General features: G+C 37.6%; 1 protein-coding gene across 1 annotated transcript in view; it reads right to left on the bottom strand.

Moving 5' to 3' along the window:
- Positions 1–923: 923 nt before the first annotated feature.
- Positions 924–18,802, bottom strand: part of PRRG1 (proline rich and Gla domain 1) — a 115,396-nt gene continuing 97,517 nt past the window's right edge. The window contains exon 4 of the mRNA XM_027875639.1: positions 924–4,309. Within this exon, the coding sequence (XP_027731440.1) occupies positions 3,785–4,309 (525 nt within the window). The 3' untranslated portion in view covers positions 924–3,784. The remainder of the gene's footprint in view (positions 4,310–18,802) is intronic.

Here is an 18,802-nt window from a genome sequence, read left to right as displayed (position 1 = left end):
AGACAGTGTTAGATTTAACACCATTGCCCCTCCATCAAAGCTGTACACCCCCATTGGGTGAACACCCACTACTCTATCCATTTCACAACCTAGCTGACCCAATTATGTCATAATAGTTATCAAAATATTTTTTAAAAGTTTATAGATCCCAGCTTAAGAACAGTTGGTCTAGAAGACCCCATCCAATTCTATGGTTCTATGAAAAGTACATCATCTTTAAGATTAACAAATATATCTAAATCTAAAGAGGAAAGGAAGATGTTTGAAACCCTTTTATTCCATACTGTTCAGATATGAATACTTACTTTTAACTGATTTGTGACATAGTGAATCACTTTTCCATCTTCAGTGGGAATAAACTGAAGAAATTTTGTGTAGTCACAAAGATTTTCATCCTTGGTTGCCATTTTTCATCTGCCGAACAGAAGTCTTTACTTCTGTTAGGCAAACTTAGCCAGTTCTTAAGAAGCTCCATTTTTTGCCATTCTCACATACTGACAAAGTACATGAAAGCAGACAAATGCAATCCTATCCTTTGGAAAGGAGTGATTCCAGTTTATATCATTCCAGGACCATTTTATGCCAACTTTCAAAGAAAAGTGTTTCTTTCAATATTTTAAACTCTGACTTAGAATATGCCAGTGTTACATTTCACCAGCTATTCTCTGATTTCTTTAAGAGGAAAAATTTGGAGATACACTCCAAGATTGAAAATTTAGAGATTTTCTCTGCTAAAATCAAAATTCCTAGGAAAAATCTATTGGAAGGAGACTGTATGCAGTATCATTTTTATTGGCTACTATAATGTTGTGATATTGATACTTGGCATAAAGAATTTCTTGGTTTTAAAAATAGCTTTATTTAGCATACCAAAAATCACAGAGACAAAGAAAAATCTCATCTTTATGAGCATAAACAAAATGTTTAAATACCATAATTTAATGTAAACCAAATGTCTTCAAATATTAAATCTTGTGATCAAATACATGTTATTTACACAAAACCAAGTTAGAATGACCTCCACAGGTATCAGTCAGGTAACCAATCTTGAAGTTATCATTCAGCTATTGAATGAACAACAACAGTGCCTCTATCCACATGGGTCATCAGAAAATCAGAAATCACTTTATTGTTTGCATATGATACAACTCATTGTTACATTCAAAGAAGGCAAGGTTGCTTGTCTTAGAGGTCCACAAACACAGTCATAGCACGTGGGAGGTTTGTAAAACATCCAGGGCTAAGGCTGTAAATTCTACTTCAGTTATTTAATGCAAAAACGATTCAATTTAGTTAATTTAAGAAAGGTAGTTAATATATTCTGCAAAAATAAACCTTTATTAAAAACCATTGAAGGCAAATGCAATATCAATCAGATTGGAAAGGCATAAACATAAAAAATATATTGCTACATTGAATGAGCCCCTTGTCTTCTGCAAATGTTAAGAAATTGAGTCTATAAAACTGGATTTTCATTTCAGGATGAGGGTGGAAAGACCAAATCCTAAATGAATTTTAAACAAAACAGGTGGTATTTTCCCCGTCTGTCCTCTTTCACAGACATTTCTGGCTTGTTGCCTTTTATCAGTCATGTAGAGGGTTTTCTCTGATCGAAAGTTGTAGTCACTGATTGATATATGTAAGGATTTGGCCTTTTATTTCAAAAGGCCGAAATCCATTCTGTATTGCAGTTTGGATATTCATAAAAAGCAGCAGTAAAATTAAGCCCAGGAGCTTAAAATTGGAAATCAACATAATTCAGGCCTGTATTTAGTCATGGTACACCTGGCTCTTGTCCTTCAATTCCTTCTAGTTACTGGTCCAACCCAAGTCCTGCTCTATGCTAATTATCTAAGAAGAGTTTTGGCCATCTTCTACAGAACAATTAAAAAAAAACCCCAAAAACTTTTGAAGTAAAAATTCCTAATGGTTAACCTCTAAAAAATGCCAAAGATCAAGGGTATTAGATTATGTACTGGAAGACATCTCAGAGGCCATATAATCCCACTCCCTCATTCTATAGAGAAGGCAACTCTGTCTAGTATATATTTATAGCCATGTTCATGAGACTCAAGAAAACAGCATCCTTAGTGTCAAGGCTGTAGTCCATAATTGAGTTCTTTTGTAACTTTTGAATTTAAAGTCACTTATAAAAATTTCCCTGGACCTTTGGACAGTTATTGCTGAGCAAGCAATCCAGATATCAGCACAGTAACAAATGGTAGAAGATAAGTGGGACCAAGGCTGAATGAAGTATACTGGTGGTGGCAAGGTCAAGAGAAGTTTGTTTTACCCTCTTGACTGTGTGAAAGCACTATGAATTAATGATTCACAGTTCCCGGGCAATGGACTGCTATTGCTGGAACCTCTCACTAACTCACAATCTACTTGGTTCAAAGCCATCATCTTTCTCATCTATGTTTACGCCAAATATGCATTTCTTTTATCCAGGAAACAACTCCCTTTGACTCCGTGGGGACTGGCGTTTATGGTGGTGTGGAGAAGTGTTTGAGAACATGGGAATGGGGCTGCATGAAAACATTCAGGTGGACAGGGCTGATCAATTTCACAACAGTGCAACACAGAAACTCACACCTGACTGCAGGGACCAGCACAGCTGCCAAGACAAAAGGTTTGCATTACTTTCTCAAACATTCTGCCTGGGGGAACATAACATCAACTCCCTACTTTTGGGGAGTTATACCTGTAGTCCCCCCAAAACACAACAACACAAAAAGAAAACAGTGACAATTAAAGACCTATATGAGGCTGTAATTGGATTCCAATTTGCCCCTGGCACTACACAGATTTTGCAGTCTTTCTCCATCAATAGAAAACCAATATAAAAATCACAGTGCTTTAATTCTTTTTATATGTAACTTGACGGGAAATTGCCTCCCTATAAGCCTGAGGCAATGACTTCAGCCTAACCTGTAACTGTAACAAAATAATTTTCTTTCAGAGTTTTTAATCTTAATTATATTCCTAAGAAAATGGGGAAAAGCTGAGTGGGAGGGGATAAAAGTTTGGGATGGTGTTAATGGAGGGAGAAGTAAGGAGGGAATTAAGATCAAATTTGAGCAATATATCATGCTGTAACAGATTTCTATATCCACGTCACAAATTATCTCATGGCAAAAGGAAAAAGAAAGCACGAAATGAATAAATATGACCAAAGTCATCTAGAAATACATAAACACTGTTCGGTTCTTTACCAAATATACCACAAACCCTGAAATATTAATAACCAATTATCATACTAGTTAAAAGTTGTTAGCACTTTATCATTTATTGCTATCTCTGTCCGAAGTGTCTAAATTCAGATTACCACATGCATTTTCCTTTTAAGGTAAATGGGAAGTTAGTAAGGAAAGTTAATCTAGCATTCCTACTTGCAAAACTCAACATCATGTTGCTGGCTTTCTAATCTGCAAATATAGTTAAGTGTTACACTTTGCAGCTTCTGGTGAGTCTCCCTTCCTAGATGACTAAGATAGATGGATTTTTTAAGCCAGTTGCATATATATTGTGTTGGCATTTATATGCACTCCCATATGAACACTGCTGTGGGTTCCTATCTCCCCACTAGCCAAAATGAGCACTGATAAAACCTGAAAAGAAAGAAACAAAAACCAAGAAGGAAAATGATATGGGAGGGGGGAAGTGGTATGCTTTGAAGGTACAATAAGTTATGTAAATGCATGATTATGCAGTGATAAAGTGCTACAAAATTCTCCCATTAGTAGTTTAAAAAGAACCAGAAAAATGAAGACTCTTTTCTGCTTTACTTGATGGTGGTGACAACGGGTACCATGGCAATGGCATTGGCTGAGCTGGAGTTCATGATGTCATCATATTGGGGGGGTGGATCTAAATGAGGTTCTGTTTCACTTCTTCTCAGGTTTGTCTGACCAGTGGCTTCCTCGTAGGTAGGTGGTGGATCGCAGTTAGAGAGACGTGTAGAGACAGAATCTGAGCGCCCACCTACGTAACCCAGGAATCCTGGGGACAGCCCACCGCTGTCAAATAGTTCTTCCTGTGGGGAATGAGCAATGCTGAGGTGGGATGGGAGAGGGCCTCGACCATCTGTCATGGTGCCATCACTACTGGCTTCCAGAGCTCCCCGCCTCATGTACATGGTTTGTCTTCGAGTTTTCTTTTTTAGGAGATATCTCCAAGTTATGAATATGATGAGGAGTATAACAAAAAGGCCAATGATTAATGGAAATGCAAGGTAAAATGGATACCAGTTACTTCCTTTGCTACTTTCTCCCTGATGTTCCTTTGTGTAGGTGTCCCAGAATTCCTTCTAAAAACAGTAAGACAGAATAAATCAGAAACTGAAATGGTTAAAAGAGGACAAACAGAAAAGCTGAACATTCATTAACCACAATGAAAAAAGTTAAACCCAAGTTAGAGGATTCAAATGGCCCACATTACTTGAGTTTTCATGTTTGTACTGTATTTAGCTAGAGGATTTTTTTTTAATAAAGGTAACAATGTGATTAAGAATCTGTACAAAACAGAAGCCTATTTTTACAAACTGAACTCCAAACAAAACACTTCATTACCTTTTCCTATAACATCATCAAATGCTTCAAAATGACTGACTAATTTGGTCCTAACCCAGGCCCAAAGAGCAGCCCTGTGGCCAGGACTATTGATTTGTTTGTGCTATCCTTAAAAATTTTAAGTTTAAAATTTAGCTCCCTCCCCCTCCCCACCCCAAAGTTAATTACACTTATATAATTGTGGGAGTTACAGGTAATGGATTCTATTTTGGACACTGGGCTTTAATAGCAATGAAGACTAGGAATCAACAGTGTAAAATTAAGGGAGAAAGTGAAAATCACAGAAGGAATAGTAAAATGAGGTGTTTTTTTTCCCTCCCTTCTGTTTGGTAAAGAGAAGAGAATACTGGACAGAATTCAGAGTCAGAAGACCTAGGTTTGAGTACCCACCTCTATCACTGCCTGGCCATTTGACCTTAGCCTTGCCATTTGCCTCTGTAGTCCTATTTCTTCCTCTATAAAATGAGGGGATCTCTAAGGTTCCTGTAGAGATAATATTTGGGGATTCTGGGTTGGACCAGATGTTATCCAAGGTTCTTTTTGAGTTCTAGTATTTTATGATGTTAAGAAACAGACATATATTTACTGCTGCTATTATGCATATTTCAAATATGTAGATGATGATGAAGTGTATGAGGAAATGTGCACATTCCCAACCAGATGATTCATATGGAAATGAGAAGCAGCAAAAATATAGCACAATGTACCTCTTTGCATTTTATGATTACTAATGGAGAAAATTTAATCATTTAATAATTCATTTCTTCTCTTAATTATAAAATCAGCCACAGGCGAGATTTTATACAGTTGTCTCTTGGTTTTTTTCTTTTTTTTGAAACAAGGTGTTCCTGGAGATGTGTATAAATTTTTAAAAATGCACCAGAGAACTTGTGTTCTCTACTTAAGAGAACACAATTGTGAATCCTTTGGAAAAACAAACTTTTGTAAAACAAGTAATTACTCCTAAGAGTCATCAGTATTGTAAATCTACATTTTTACATGATTTGCCAAAAATGCAGACAAAATTTGTAACAAAATTTAGCTGTACACATGGAACTCTGAGATTATTTAATATTCTATAAACACAAACCAGAAATGATCATTGCAGAAATTAACAGCAGATTCTTAAACACATTTGGGTTTTCTTTTTCTTCAACAGTAAAAAGAATGGATAACAGACCAGAACACTGGACCTTTTTAAGTACCTCTAAAACTAGCACATATAACATCAACATAATTTCCACAAAGTTTAACACACATATTAAACACAAAAGCATGGCAAACATAAAGCTTAATAGAACAAGGAATAATCTTTTGGACGATGTACAGATGGCTAAATATTTCAAGCTAGTGTAGTCCATAATGGGCTCTCAGCAACATACTTTAATCTAATCTGCTGTCCGAGGACCAAACTAACCAAGTCCACAGAGATTTATTAAACATCATGAGGGGTTGACTCTCAGGTGATGAAATTTTTCAGCCACTACAACTCATGAAACTACTATGGTATGGATTATAGTAGAATTATAGGATAATCAGGAGGAACCCAGTAGCTGTCTAGTACAACTCTCCCATTTTACAGACAAGGAAACTGAGGCCCAGGGAGTTTTAACGACTAGCCTGAGGTCACACAAGTAGTAAGCATCAGAAAGAAGATTTGAATACAAGTCCTCTAACTCTTGAGCTAGTCACAGATGAAATCATATATCACAGAAGGGATGTAACTTCCTGACAGTATATATACTGAATTATATTGAACTTACTAAAGAAAAAGATTTTATGTGAATCTTCAGTTTTCAGGTAGATCATTCTCCATTACCTACTTGGCAATATTAAGCTACCTTAGGGATCATATGTGGCTAATTTTAAACACTGGGTCAAATATAAGTTTGTTTGTTTTTTTCCATTCACCCAAAAAGCTCCCAGGCCACCACTTCTTCCCTTTATGCACCTCTACCCTCAGAATAGGAGCTAATATTAGTTAGACTAATTATTGTATTACAAAATTATCTGATGCATACCACAACAAAATATGAATGGTCATTTTAGATACTGGTTTTTTTTTTAATTATCCAAAGAATGTCTTCCTTTCGGTTGTTATAAGTAATTTAAGAATCAACTTTGAAATATGAAAGAGAACTGACCTCCTTGCAGTTCCTCACACCAAACACTCCATATCCAAACTCTGGGCATTGTTACTGGTTATTCTCCTCATGCCTGGACCACTCTCCTCCATTTCTGTCTCCTGCTTTCTCTGGTTTCCTTCAATACCCGGTTGAAATTCCGTCATCTATGGAGAAGCCCTTCCTACACCTCTTAATGCTAATGCTTTTCCTTTATCATCTTCAATTTATCCTGCATGAATTTTGTTTATCTATGTATGTTGTTTCCCGCATTATACCATGAGCTCCTTCAGAATAGGGACTGTCTTTTGTCTTTCTTTGTATACTTAGTACTTACCACAGTGCCTGGCACGTAGTAGGCACTTAATAAATGTTTATTGACTTACTGAGAACAACAGCCAGTTTACCAAGGCAGAGGGGCATTCTAACAACAATGAAACAGAAGTCAGAAGCTCTAGATACAAATAATCTGAGGCGCAATCTTTACGAGATTCTGTTTCCTTGTCTATAAAATGGTAATTACAATATTTGCACTACCTACCTCAAAGGGTTTCTTTGTTCAGTTGTTTCAGACTCTTTGTGGTCCCATTTGGGGTTTTCTTGGCAAAGATAATGGAGTGGTTTGCCGTTTTTTCTCCTGCTCATTTTATGGATGAGGAAACTGAGGTAAACAGGGTTAAGAGACTTGCCCACAGTCACACAGCTAGTAAGTGTCTGACACCACATTTGAACTCGGGTCTTCCTGACTTTAGGTGTAGTACTCTATCCACTGCACCACATACCTAGAGTGACAGGGCCATCACAGGGGGGTTGACTCTCAGGTGATGAAATTTTTCAGCCACAGCAACTCATGAAACTACTATGGTATGGATTATAGTAGAATATCAAAATAAATGGAAATATCAAAATAAGTGTAAAGTGCTCTTTGACTATAAAACACTATATAAATGTAAATTGCTACTATTAATATGTAAATTTATATAATCTATGTTACTGCAGCTTATTCCTGGTACTGATTGGGAAATCAGAGTTCTACAGGCTAGCATCACCAGTTGCAACAAATTAAATTTTAAGCAAATAATCTGGCTGCTTAAATGATATTATGAAAGGCTGTAGAAGCATCCAAATCTCCCAAATATAGTCCAGCAAAAATCTAAAAGGGTAATGGACTGAATAATGAAAAAGAAATCCAAAGAGAAAAATCCCAAACAAAACAGTAAACTCCTCAATTCAAACTGCACAAAAAGCCGCCCAAAGGCCTGTAGGTATAAAAGAGGAATATGCAGGGAAGACAGCACAAATCTGCTAATGCTCAGATCAGGGACATTCCAGAGAGCACAGAAGTCCTCAGAACTCTGACCAGGAAAGCTCTGGGTACAAGATAACCAGTGTTCAAATGGAGGGGCCTGAAGTCTGCTAGAACTTTTGAGAACATGGCTCTTCTGTTCTAAGCTATTTATTCTCTTTGCAGTTTTTTTTTCCTCCAGAGCTTTTATTTCATGAAAAATTCATTTTTCATCTCTTCCTTCATTTCTTCCAGGTACTCATGTAGTTCTTGGATTTGAGACTCTCTCTCTTTTTTCTCAAGCTTTGAGTGTCACTGTGGAGTTACTTTTTTGGGGGTTTACCATTTGGGCTTTTAAGGATAAACTGAGACAAAATATATAAAAGTCACAGTAATAAGTACAAACCAGAAATCATCCCTATAAAGATTAAAGGAGAAATGGAAAGGAAGAAATGGAAAGAACCATGTCTGGGTTCTGAGAGAGGTAGAGCGATGAGAGGCGATGGAGTGGGAGCACTCTGCTTCAAATATAGATTAACAGTTAATTAACTGTTTTTTAAATTTAATTAAGACTAACAATTAATAGATTGATCACATTCTCCATCATTCACCACCTTCTTTCTAAAGAGGGGAATGAATGGCAAAGAGAAGAAAAAGTATAAGAGGATGTAACAGAGGGAAGTAAAAAATTAATAATCGTGAAGTGTCTTTTGATTAGGACAGAAGCATGATAGATCACAAAAAAGGTCACTTTTATTCCTGCAAATGTCTAGAAAGAGCATCAGATTGAGTAAGACCAACAAGTCCCAAAAGAAATATTAGTAAGCTCTTTCATCCAGCCTAGGGCTATCCAAAGAGAGCAGACATCTGTGGGCATTAGTAGAACATCAGTATAGTTAAGTGGACTGGAAACCCATGGGAGCACCCCAAATGAGGAAGGTGTGGCAGTGCTCTGACTAGGGGAGGGAAGAGACCAGCTGGAATTCTGATCATGGAACTCCAGAGGACACAGAAGATTGCACAGTATATCAGGGAAAACCACCCACTGAGCTATGACAGGAGATGATGAAACCTGTCAATGTTCTGAGCACAGGTACACTAAAGGAAATGGAAAACAGAAGCAGAAAACAAGGAAAGTAAGATTAGGGCCTTGACCAGCCCATCCAAGTGTACGAGAGGTAGAAGAGCTGTGCCCTGGCACAAGGTCACAGATCAAAACTGAGGCTAGGGATATGACTAAACCAGAAAAGATAACCAAAAGCTATGAAGGAATATTATGGAACAAAAATCACCCAAAAGGAAAATCTGGAAGAGATGATAACACCAAGACTGACTACAAGAATACCTGGGAAAAAAATGAAGCAAGAGATAAATAAAATTATGAATGAAATGAGTTATGTAAGAAAAAATTGAGAAGAGTTAGTAGCTTGTAACAGAAAGTAGTAAAGCTTACTAAAGAAACAGACTCCTTGAAAATTAGATAAAACAGAAATAAATAATTCCATGAGATAACAAGAAATATTAGGGAGGAAACCAAAAGACTAAAAAAAAAAAATAAAGTATCTATTATTAAAAACAATTGACATAGGAAACAGGGAGAGAAAAATCTAAGAATGAGAAAACCATGATTCTTCTCCCCTCTCCCAAAAGCCTGGATATTATATTTCATGAAATCACAAATGAAAACTTCCCAGATCTAGTAGAATCAGTGGGCAAAGTGAACAAATTTTCTGAAATAAACTTCAAAATGAAAACCCTCAGGAATATCATAGCCAAAATTCAAAGCTTCTTGGTCAGAGAAAAAAAAATATTGCAAGCAGCCAGAAAGAATTCGAAGACAAAGGAAGAACCAGTCTGGGTCACACAGGACTTAGCAGCTACTACTATATAAGAAAAAAAGATCTTGTAACATAATTTTCCAAAAGGCAAATGATAAGGCCTTGCAACTATGAATAACTTATTCTAAAAAACTGAGTATAATCCTACAGGTGTGAAAAAATAATTTACAGTGTAATTCAGATTATACAGTATATAGCATTGTCTCTAGAGTCATAGGAATCAAGTTTAAATCTTTCCTGTCACACTTACTACCTGTGTGACTTTGGAAAAGTTATAGGCCTCAGTTTCCTCATCTGTAAAATGACAAAATTGGACCAGATAGCATGTGAGGTCTCTCCTGGCTCTAGATCTATGATTCTATATATAACCGGTTTCCAAGCATTCCTGATGAAGACACCAGCACTGAGCAGAAACATGGAAATGCAAACACAGGAGTTAAGAGACATCTAGAAAGGCGGATGTATTTAAGCAAATGGAAGGGGTTCATACCATGACGAAGAAATTATCTCCTAACTGGGGACAAGAATGTAATTTCCCTTCAGAACCTTAATGTCCCCAAAGCAGCAGAGAAAATTAAGATAAATAGAGCCGGGTGGGGGTGGGGAGTGGGAATGGGACTATCTATTGTTTTCATGCTCTTAAGAGATGAAGGAAAAGGAAGGAAAAAGGAATACACTAGAGAAGAAAGCAAGAATGGGGAGGAAACACTATTTCACGATCTAGATATAAAGTATTCACAGATATATAGATATATATAGTAGACACATAGTAAACACACATAGTATGAAGACGTTTTACTCCAGAAAGTTTATGAAATGTTGATGAGGGCCAAGAAAACTTATTGAATAATTGCTGACTTCAGCAGATATTGAGACACTGGAATCAATATTAAACTTTGGACATAATCTATGCTTTTAAAGAGCTTGAAGAGAAGAGCATCATATATTCATGGTAAAAGAGAAAACAGAATATTTTTATAGATATGAGTCACCACTAATATAAGGAAGAAAAGAAAAAGATCTTCCTGCACCCTCAATGTCTTCTACATATCCCCATTCATGAAGCAAGCGAGCATTAAGCACCTACTATATGAAAGTCACTGGGCCATTTCCCAATGGAGCTTCAGTCTTGAATCTACAAAACTTATGTAAATTTCTGTCTCTTTACCTCATGTGCTCCTGTACTCTTGTCCTACCCATCCCAATCCTACTACCCAAAGAAAAATTCAGTGTTTTTTCCTTAAAACATAAAGTTCTAAAGAAAATTACTTTGAAATATTAGACAGTTCGGAATTTATCTACCATTTTCCTGGAAAACTCAATCTTCGTATCATTTAATTATAATGAATACTCAGGAGTAAAAGTCAGTTGGCTCATTTCACAGGAGATTACAGTATCTTTAATTAGGGTAACCAAACCTCAGAGCTTTAGCTATCTTTATAAATCTACCTGGATAAAAAACTATGTGGTGACAGACTAATTTCTTCAGTAATTAGATTCTCTCTCCTCTAACCTAGATTACAGACCAAATTAAAGCTTACTTTAATTTAAAGAACAAATTATATTTTATTTATATGAACAAATAAGTACAGTTTATATAAGCAATTTATGTACCATTGTAGCCCTTATGGTGAAACAAAAATCAGTATGAAAGACTATGAGAAAAGTTCATATCCATGAATGTGACATTCAAAACATGATAGGGCAACATTTTGAAAGGATGAAAATAACCAGCTGAAATGCTGCTGATGCAACTTCTGAATGTGTAATTAAACACATCTATAAGTAATTTAGTCACATTTTACAGCATTCCAAACTACTGTATAAAATAGTTGTTTAAAGAAGAGAAGACTCATTAAAAGTCTCAGGCTTTAGATAAAGCTAAAATTATATTAATGATAAACCTAAATTCATTTGAAGCCATGAGAGGTTGACAACCACTTAGGTTAGGGGAAGGAAATTCTGCTGGTTGGAGGCTTCATGTGAGGCTTTCCAGAACCAAATGAAATACTTCTTACAAGTCTATCAAAATATTTTGCTTAGTTCTCTGTTACAAGTAGTGGCTCTCTGGGGGGCACACTAGAGAATGGGGGTATATTTGGAAAGGAAGGTCATATAACAAAATATATCAATAAATCCTAAAGAGAATAAAAAAGTGGAGAGGGATGGGCAGAATACTTTAATCTCTCTGGGCCTCAGTTTTTTCATTAGCAAAATGAGGAGGTTGAATTTGTTACCCTTGATGAATATAGGCAAAACAGGCAGCTTCCAAGGAAGCCTGATTTGAGAGGGGCCAGGAAGCCTCCTGCTACTTGGCAATCTCTCTCCTCCTAGTTGCCCCAATGCCTGAAATCCACAATTGTTTCAATACTACTGCCTTCTCCTTAAAACCATCTTTTTCCTGAGATTATCAAATGAAGTTATTAATATGATAGTATGAATTAATTAGATCATTTTTCTCTTTCATAAAACAGACCAGGAAAGCATGAGAATCTTAAGAGCAAAAGTAGTACCGAAAGGAGGGGAAACGGTACGAAAAGGAAAGATCTAATAACAAAAAAATTAAAATTCCTAGTTGGAAAACTTCTCAACTGCTTAGGATTGATCCCAGACATAATTTTAAAGGGGTGAAAAGTTAAAATGAAAGAGCATAACTCATGATGTTAATATTTAATGATATTGTACATTATTATGGGATCTGGGCTAACCGGGCATTATAACTGTCAACTGATTTAATTCACTTTACCTCTAAATATCATCTTGGGACTTCAGAGCATGAAGCTCTTGAAAGTAACAAAATTATAATTCTTTAAGAAACTTCTACATTTCAATCAATCAATCAACAAACATGGGCATAGGATTTGAATAGGGCTCCTTTGTCTTTCTTCTCCCCACATTCCTTGTTCATTTTGCTTAGATAAACTCCCTACTGTCTTACAAATATTCTATCACCTAACTGAATATGTTAAGTGGCTATAAATCATTAACAACATTTCAGATTGCCACAAAGGAAATTCCATTCTACTAGATAAACCCTTCCTGCTTAGACCCAAAGGATCATGGAGGCCCTTAGGCAGGATATGGCCATGGGGAATGAGAGTTTTATTATTTCATTTGTTCCCCATCCTCCAAACCAAATACATCAAGAGGAGTTTTAATGTGACTTCAGCATTCTTCAGGCTGATCCAGTGGTTTAAGTTTGGAATGGAGTGAAATAGGACTCTTGTAATCCATGTAACAGTTAATTTTAAAAAACTACCTAGTTTCCACAACATGGAAAAGATATTTTTCATTTAATATGCAGCACTGATTTAGTTAAGTCCAGTTTCTCTGCCTCTGTGCAGGTCATGTTAGCTCACCAGTCAAAAATCATGCACCAGTTCTGATGGAGGAGGTCTAGACTATTTTTGCCCTGGGTTTTTCGTACTTTTTATCTATTAGGAAGCTCTATTTGTGATTTGAACCTTAGACTCCCGAGCCAATTAAGTCTTAAGGACAGTTCCAGTTTCCTTCTAAGCCAAAATGAGCCCAGCTTTCTGGGGAAAAATATTGTTCCTATAATAAACTACGCCTTGGAAGTGCAAGTTAATAGAAATCTTCTAGTGGGTCTTTCAAAAGCTAAGAAGCTAGTGAAAAGATGGCACAGTCATGGTCCCCTGAACGAGTGACAGGATGGGGAGAACAAAGACCCTAATCACTTCCCTCTCCCCTTAAGAAGAACCAGTGGGTTGGAGCAGCTAGGTGGCACAGTGGATAGAGCACTGGGCCTGAAGTTAAGAGGACCTGAGTTCAAATCCGGCTTCAGACCAAACACTTGACACTTACTAGCTGAGTGACCCTGGGCAAGTCACTTAAACCCAGCTGCCTTTAAAAAAAAAAAAAAGAGGAAGAAGAAGAACCAGTGGGTCTCCTGATGTAAAGCTAGAACAACAGAAACATCGAATTTCTGCCACCCTTTTAGAGACCACTGCTAAGGGATTGCCTCTCTTTTCCCAAGAGTTTTGGCATATACTTTCAATTATTTCCTACAACCACAAAGCAAAGTACCTCTCCAAAGTTCTACCCCACAGGATCTCCAAGTCATTCCTGGAAAGCTACTGTCTGATGACCACCGGGTACTATACTGGACACAAACCGAAAGGGCCTTACCACTCGGAGATTGCAGTAAGCAATGTGATACAATGAGCCTGTCTCAGTTGTTGCCCATGGCAGTGTCTACTCTAGTGGGGCCGTAGAGCTGGGTGCCGAATGTTGTAGCCAGGTCTGACCCAGGCTGGCAAGGAGGTTCAGAAATGGAACAAAATGAAACCCTACTAGACCATCTAATAGTTAATAAAAGGAAATTTATCTTCCCTTAAGATGTAAATATTCAGTAAGGATATAGTACCGTATAAGGTGCTGCTTCCTTGCCGGTGTGGGGAACCTGCGGCCTCGAGTGTGGCTTTTTGACTGAGTCCAAGTTTTACAGAACAAATCCTTTTATTAAGGGGACTTATTCTGTGTAGTTTGGATTCAGTCAAAGGGCTGCATTTGAGGACCTAGAGGGCCACATGTGGGCTTGAGTCCACAGGTATCCTACTTCTGTGATCTTGACAATATTGGCCTTGCTAGTATTAGTCAAAAGGGTCTAGCATAAAGAGATCCTCATTACTTGGTTCACTGGCTTTTGCCACCAGGAAGCTACATCAGAAGTTTAAGTTTTAGTCTCTTGAACCAATTAAGTCTTGAGAAGGATTTCAGGGAAAAAAACAAAACAAAACAAAATTAGAGTTGTCTTCATGGTAATAATGCTTACAACGCTTCTACAAAACTCTAACGAGCAGGGCCTGTCACAAATTTTTCTTGCTGTTTCATATTTGGGGCTGAGAGTGGTGTGGGAAAACTTAACAGTAATGGCTTAATGAGATGTCTCTGTATAAGACCTGAAGCACATATTAAGTTAGTGCAGACTGGTCACCCTGGAATATCCCTCCACAAAGCCCGTCCTCACTTTTTCCATTGGTGAGCACCTCTTGGAGCTTCCATTTTGTGAAGGGACCCAGACTGGCCTGCCTTCATTGCCTTCCTGGCCTGTTCCTGACTTTCTAAACTTCACAATCACACCTTCATTCCCCCCTCCCTTGCTTTTCAGCTCCAATTTGTGTGCTGTTTACTCCCATTAGAAGAAAAGATCCTTTAATCATGCGGTCTTTTTTGTTTGTTTGTTTGTTTGTATTTGTATGTCTACTGCTTAGTTCAGTGCCTGACATGTAGTAAAAGTTTAATAAATTAACGTTTCCCTCCATCTCTTCCCTCCTAACCACATTTAACTAGGTAAGTGCTGTGTGGTACGGTAGAAAGATCAATATAAAGAATATTAATACATAATGATTCTAATACCATGGACCTCTGCTGACATCTATAAAACTAGGAGGTTGCATTAGATGATCTCCAAGATAGCATGGTGCCTGGCACATAGTAGGAGATTAATATATGCTTATTCCCTTTCCTTCCTCCTTTTAAAGTTCTAAGGCATCTATGAATATATCCTAGTGGATCTAGTCTATGTTTTTGGTTTTTTTGTTTTTTGGTTTTTTTTTTTTGGCTTTTGCTAGGCAGTTGGGGTTACACAGCTAGTAAGTATCAAGTGTTTGGTCTGAGGCTGGATTTGAACTCAGGTCCTCCTGACTTCAGGGCCGGTGCTCTATCCACTGCACCACCTAGCTGCCCCTCTAGTCCATGTTTTCAAAATAGAAATTAAATTAGAAAGTAGTCTTTAGAACAACAGTTCTTAATCTTTTTTGGTGTCCAAGGACCCCTTTGGCAGTCTAGTGAAGTCTATAAACTCCTTCTCAGAATGATGCATAACTGTATAAAATACATAGGATTACCAAGGAAATCAATTAGTATATTGAAATACACTTATCAAAATGTTTTAAAAACATGTCCATGGATGGCAAGTTATGAATCCCTACTTTACACTATCCATAGTGAACATGGCTTAGTAACAGATATATAACACAAAATTCAGAAAAAACTCAGGTCATTCTTAAAACTTTAACAAGATTTTAAAGGTCCCAAAAAGCTGTAACAATCAAACATCTTAGGAATATACTGATCTGTGACATAACAACCATTAGGATTCGCCTCTTAGCAAATTATTTTTTATTTACTTTGTATGTACACTTTATTTACTGTCTATGAACACAAATACAATTACCTCCCTTGAGTTTCAAATCCCTCTCACTGACTGTTAACCAGACATTCAAACTGGATATCCCAGAGACAGGAGAAGCTCAACATGTCCAAAACTGAACACATTATCTACCTCCCTCCCACAAAGTCTCTCTCCTTCCAAATGTCCCTATTTCTGTCAAAAATGTCCCCATCCTTCCTGTGTCCAAGGTTCATAACCTCAGCATTATCCAGAACTGCTCACTGCATGTCATTCTAGATATACATTAATTGCCCAGTCTGGCTGTTTCTGTCTCCATAACATCTCTTGAATATGGCCCCTTCTCTCTACTCACAGCTACCACATTAGTTCAAGCCATAATCACCTCTCTCTCAGATTATTCTAATAGTCTCCTAATTGGTCTCTCTGTCCCATGTCTCTCTCTATGGTAGTCTACCCTACACATTGCAACCAAGACCATGCCTCTACCTTATTCAATAAACTCGAAAGGTTCCTGATTGTTTCTAAAATCAAATATAAACTCTGTCTGGTTCAATTTGTTACTGAGTAGCAAAGGGTCAGTTTAAAACTAAGAAATTCAATTTGATGAGCATTTACTAATTAATGACTATGTGAAATGTCTCTCATATAGTAGACATATTGTCTATTGCAAGAGAAGAGTATGTGAGAGTAGACGCTTACATAGTCGCATAGCATAACATATTACATAAAGAATCAGTCTTAGAAGGGCAGGTAGGTGGCGCAGTGGATAGAGCACCAGCCCTGGAGTCAGGAGGAGCTGAGTTCAAATCCAACCTGACACATAACACTCACTAGCTGTGTGGCTCTGGGCAAGTCACTTAACCCCAATTGCCTCACCCAACAAAAAAAAAAATCAGTCTTAGAGTGAAAAATATCTGGTTTCAGCTTCTATCTCTGACACATATTGGTTGTATGACCTTGGCCAAGTGACTTGACCTCTCAATACTCTCAGGATGCTTTAAGATTTCAGGTTCTAGAACAAGCCCTGAACTGAATTGGCAGTGGGAATTATTCCATTGAGAAATCACAGCTCCGGTCCCCTCCCTCTCCTTCTCATCTGCCACAAATACTTTGCCAGATCTTTCCCATAGTGCTAAAGACAAAAATAATCCCCTCCCTCAAGGACCTTACATTCTACTTGAAGGGGGTAGGGTGGGGAACAGGTATACAGCTAAGTACAAAATATATACAAATGTTTTAGTGGTAAAGATGCTAAAAAGTGGGCAGTTAGGTGGCACAATATATGGAGAGCCCAGCCTGGAGTCAGAAAGACTCATGTTCCTGAATTCAAATCTGGTCTCAGACACTCACTAGTTGTGTGACCCTGGGCAAGTCACTTACCCCATTTGCCTCAGTTTCCTCATCTGCAAAGTGAGCTGGAGAACTAAATGGAAAACCACTCTAGGATCTCTGCCAAGAAAACCCCAAATGGGGTCACAAAGAGTCAGACATGACTAGACAACACTAAAAAGTGGGAGCCAATCAGGAAAGGCCGCTTGAAGGAGGTGACACTTGAGGTGGGCCTTGAAAGGAATTATTGGTTCCAAGAAGGGGAGAACAATACAGATGTGAGGAACCACTTGAGCAAAGGAAAAGAGGTGGGAGATGTCACGCTGAGTAGAGAATGCCAACGAGGCCAGTTTGTCTAGGATGGAGATTATGTGAAAGGTCGTACATATAAGCAGTGAAGAGGATCATGGCGATAACAAGAAGTCAAACATAAAGATGAGGAGGCAGTGAAGCATTTGGTGAATTAACTGTGTTAAAACCTAGCTTCTTTGTCCATGATTGCAGATCCACCAACTGAACTGATTTGTTTCTAACTAATATCCAAAATGCCCACATGCCAACCCACCCTAGAAGTAGGTAAAAAAAGAAAAGATGGGGGGAAAATTTCAGCATTACTAGCAATACTTTTCATGTCTATATATTATTAGATAATTAGAGGTAGTTAGGAAGCATAATCGATAGAGCAATGAGCCTGGAGTTAGGCAGACCTGAGTTCAAATCTAGCCTCAGACACTTTTAGCTGTGTGACCCCTGGCAAGTCATTTCACCTTTGTATGCCTCAGGTTCTTCAACTGTAACATGGTGATACTAGTATCTATCTCCCAGGGTTGTTGTGAAGATCACATTGAGATAATATTTGTAAAGCACCTAACACAATGCCTTGCACAGAGCAGGTACTTAATAAATACTTGTTTTCTTCCCTTCTATAAAACTTCAAGACCACCCACTCCAAGCCCCTTATTTTATAGACAAGGAAAGTGAGGCCCAGAAAGATGGAGTGATTTACCCAAAGCCACACAATTAATAAATGGCAGTCAGGACAAGAACTAGGTCTCTAGGACTTTAAGTCAATGCACTCTCCATTGCATCATCTGTCCCTGACCAGCATGAATTCTTCTGCCTGGATGAACCACTATGTCCAACATGCTACTAAAGTAGCATGTGATGAAGTCATCTTTCAACTAAGACAATAAACAGATTTGCTAAACACCTAGAGTCATTAAAATTTCATAGTACATTCCCCTACACTCCCCACCAAGTAGGCAGGCTGTTCTAGTGTGCTGCCCAAATCCTGATTATACCTTGTTAACATAAAATTCTCCTACAAGGTCTTCTAGCTGATCATTCATGTTGTTCTTCACTTCTTAATTAAGACATAATTGTTATTTCCCCCCTGACACATGTCACATCCTACCAATGGAGCTGCATTCCAAATGAGGAAGATAGGAAAGAGGTAGGTAAAAATATCCATATAAAGAAATGAAAATGGTTTAAAAAAT

Source organism: Vombatus ursinus, unplaced genomic scaffold (assembly GCF_900497805.2).
Source record: "Vombatus ursinus unplaced genomic scaffold, bare-nosed wombat genome assembly UNPS02014809.1, whole genome shotgun sequence".
In the NCBI taxonomy this organism is placed as follows: domain Eukaryota; kingdom Metazoa; phylum Chordata; class Mammalia; order Diprotodontia; family Vombatidae; genus Vombatus; species Vombatus ursinus.
Note: the sequence above shows the minus strand (reverse complement) of the source record. Positions and strands in the feature narration are given on the sequence as shown.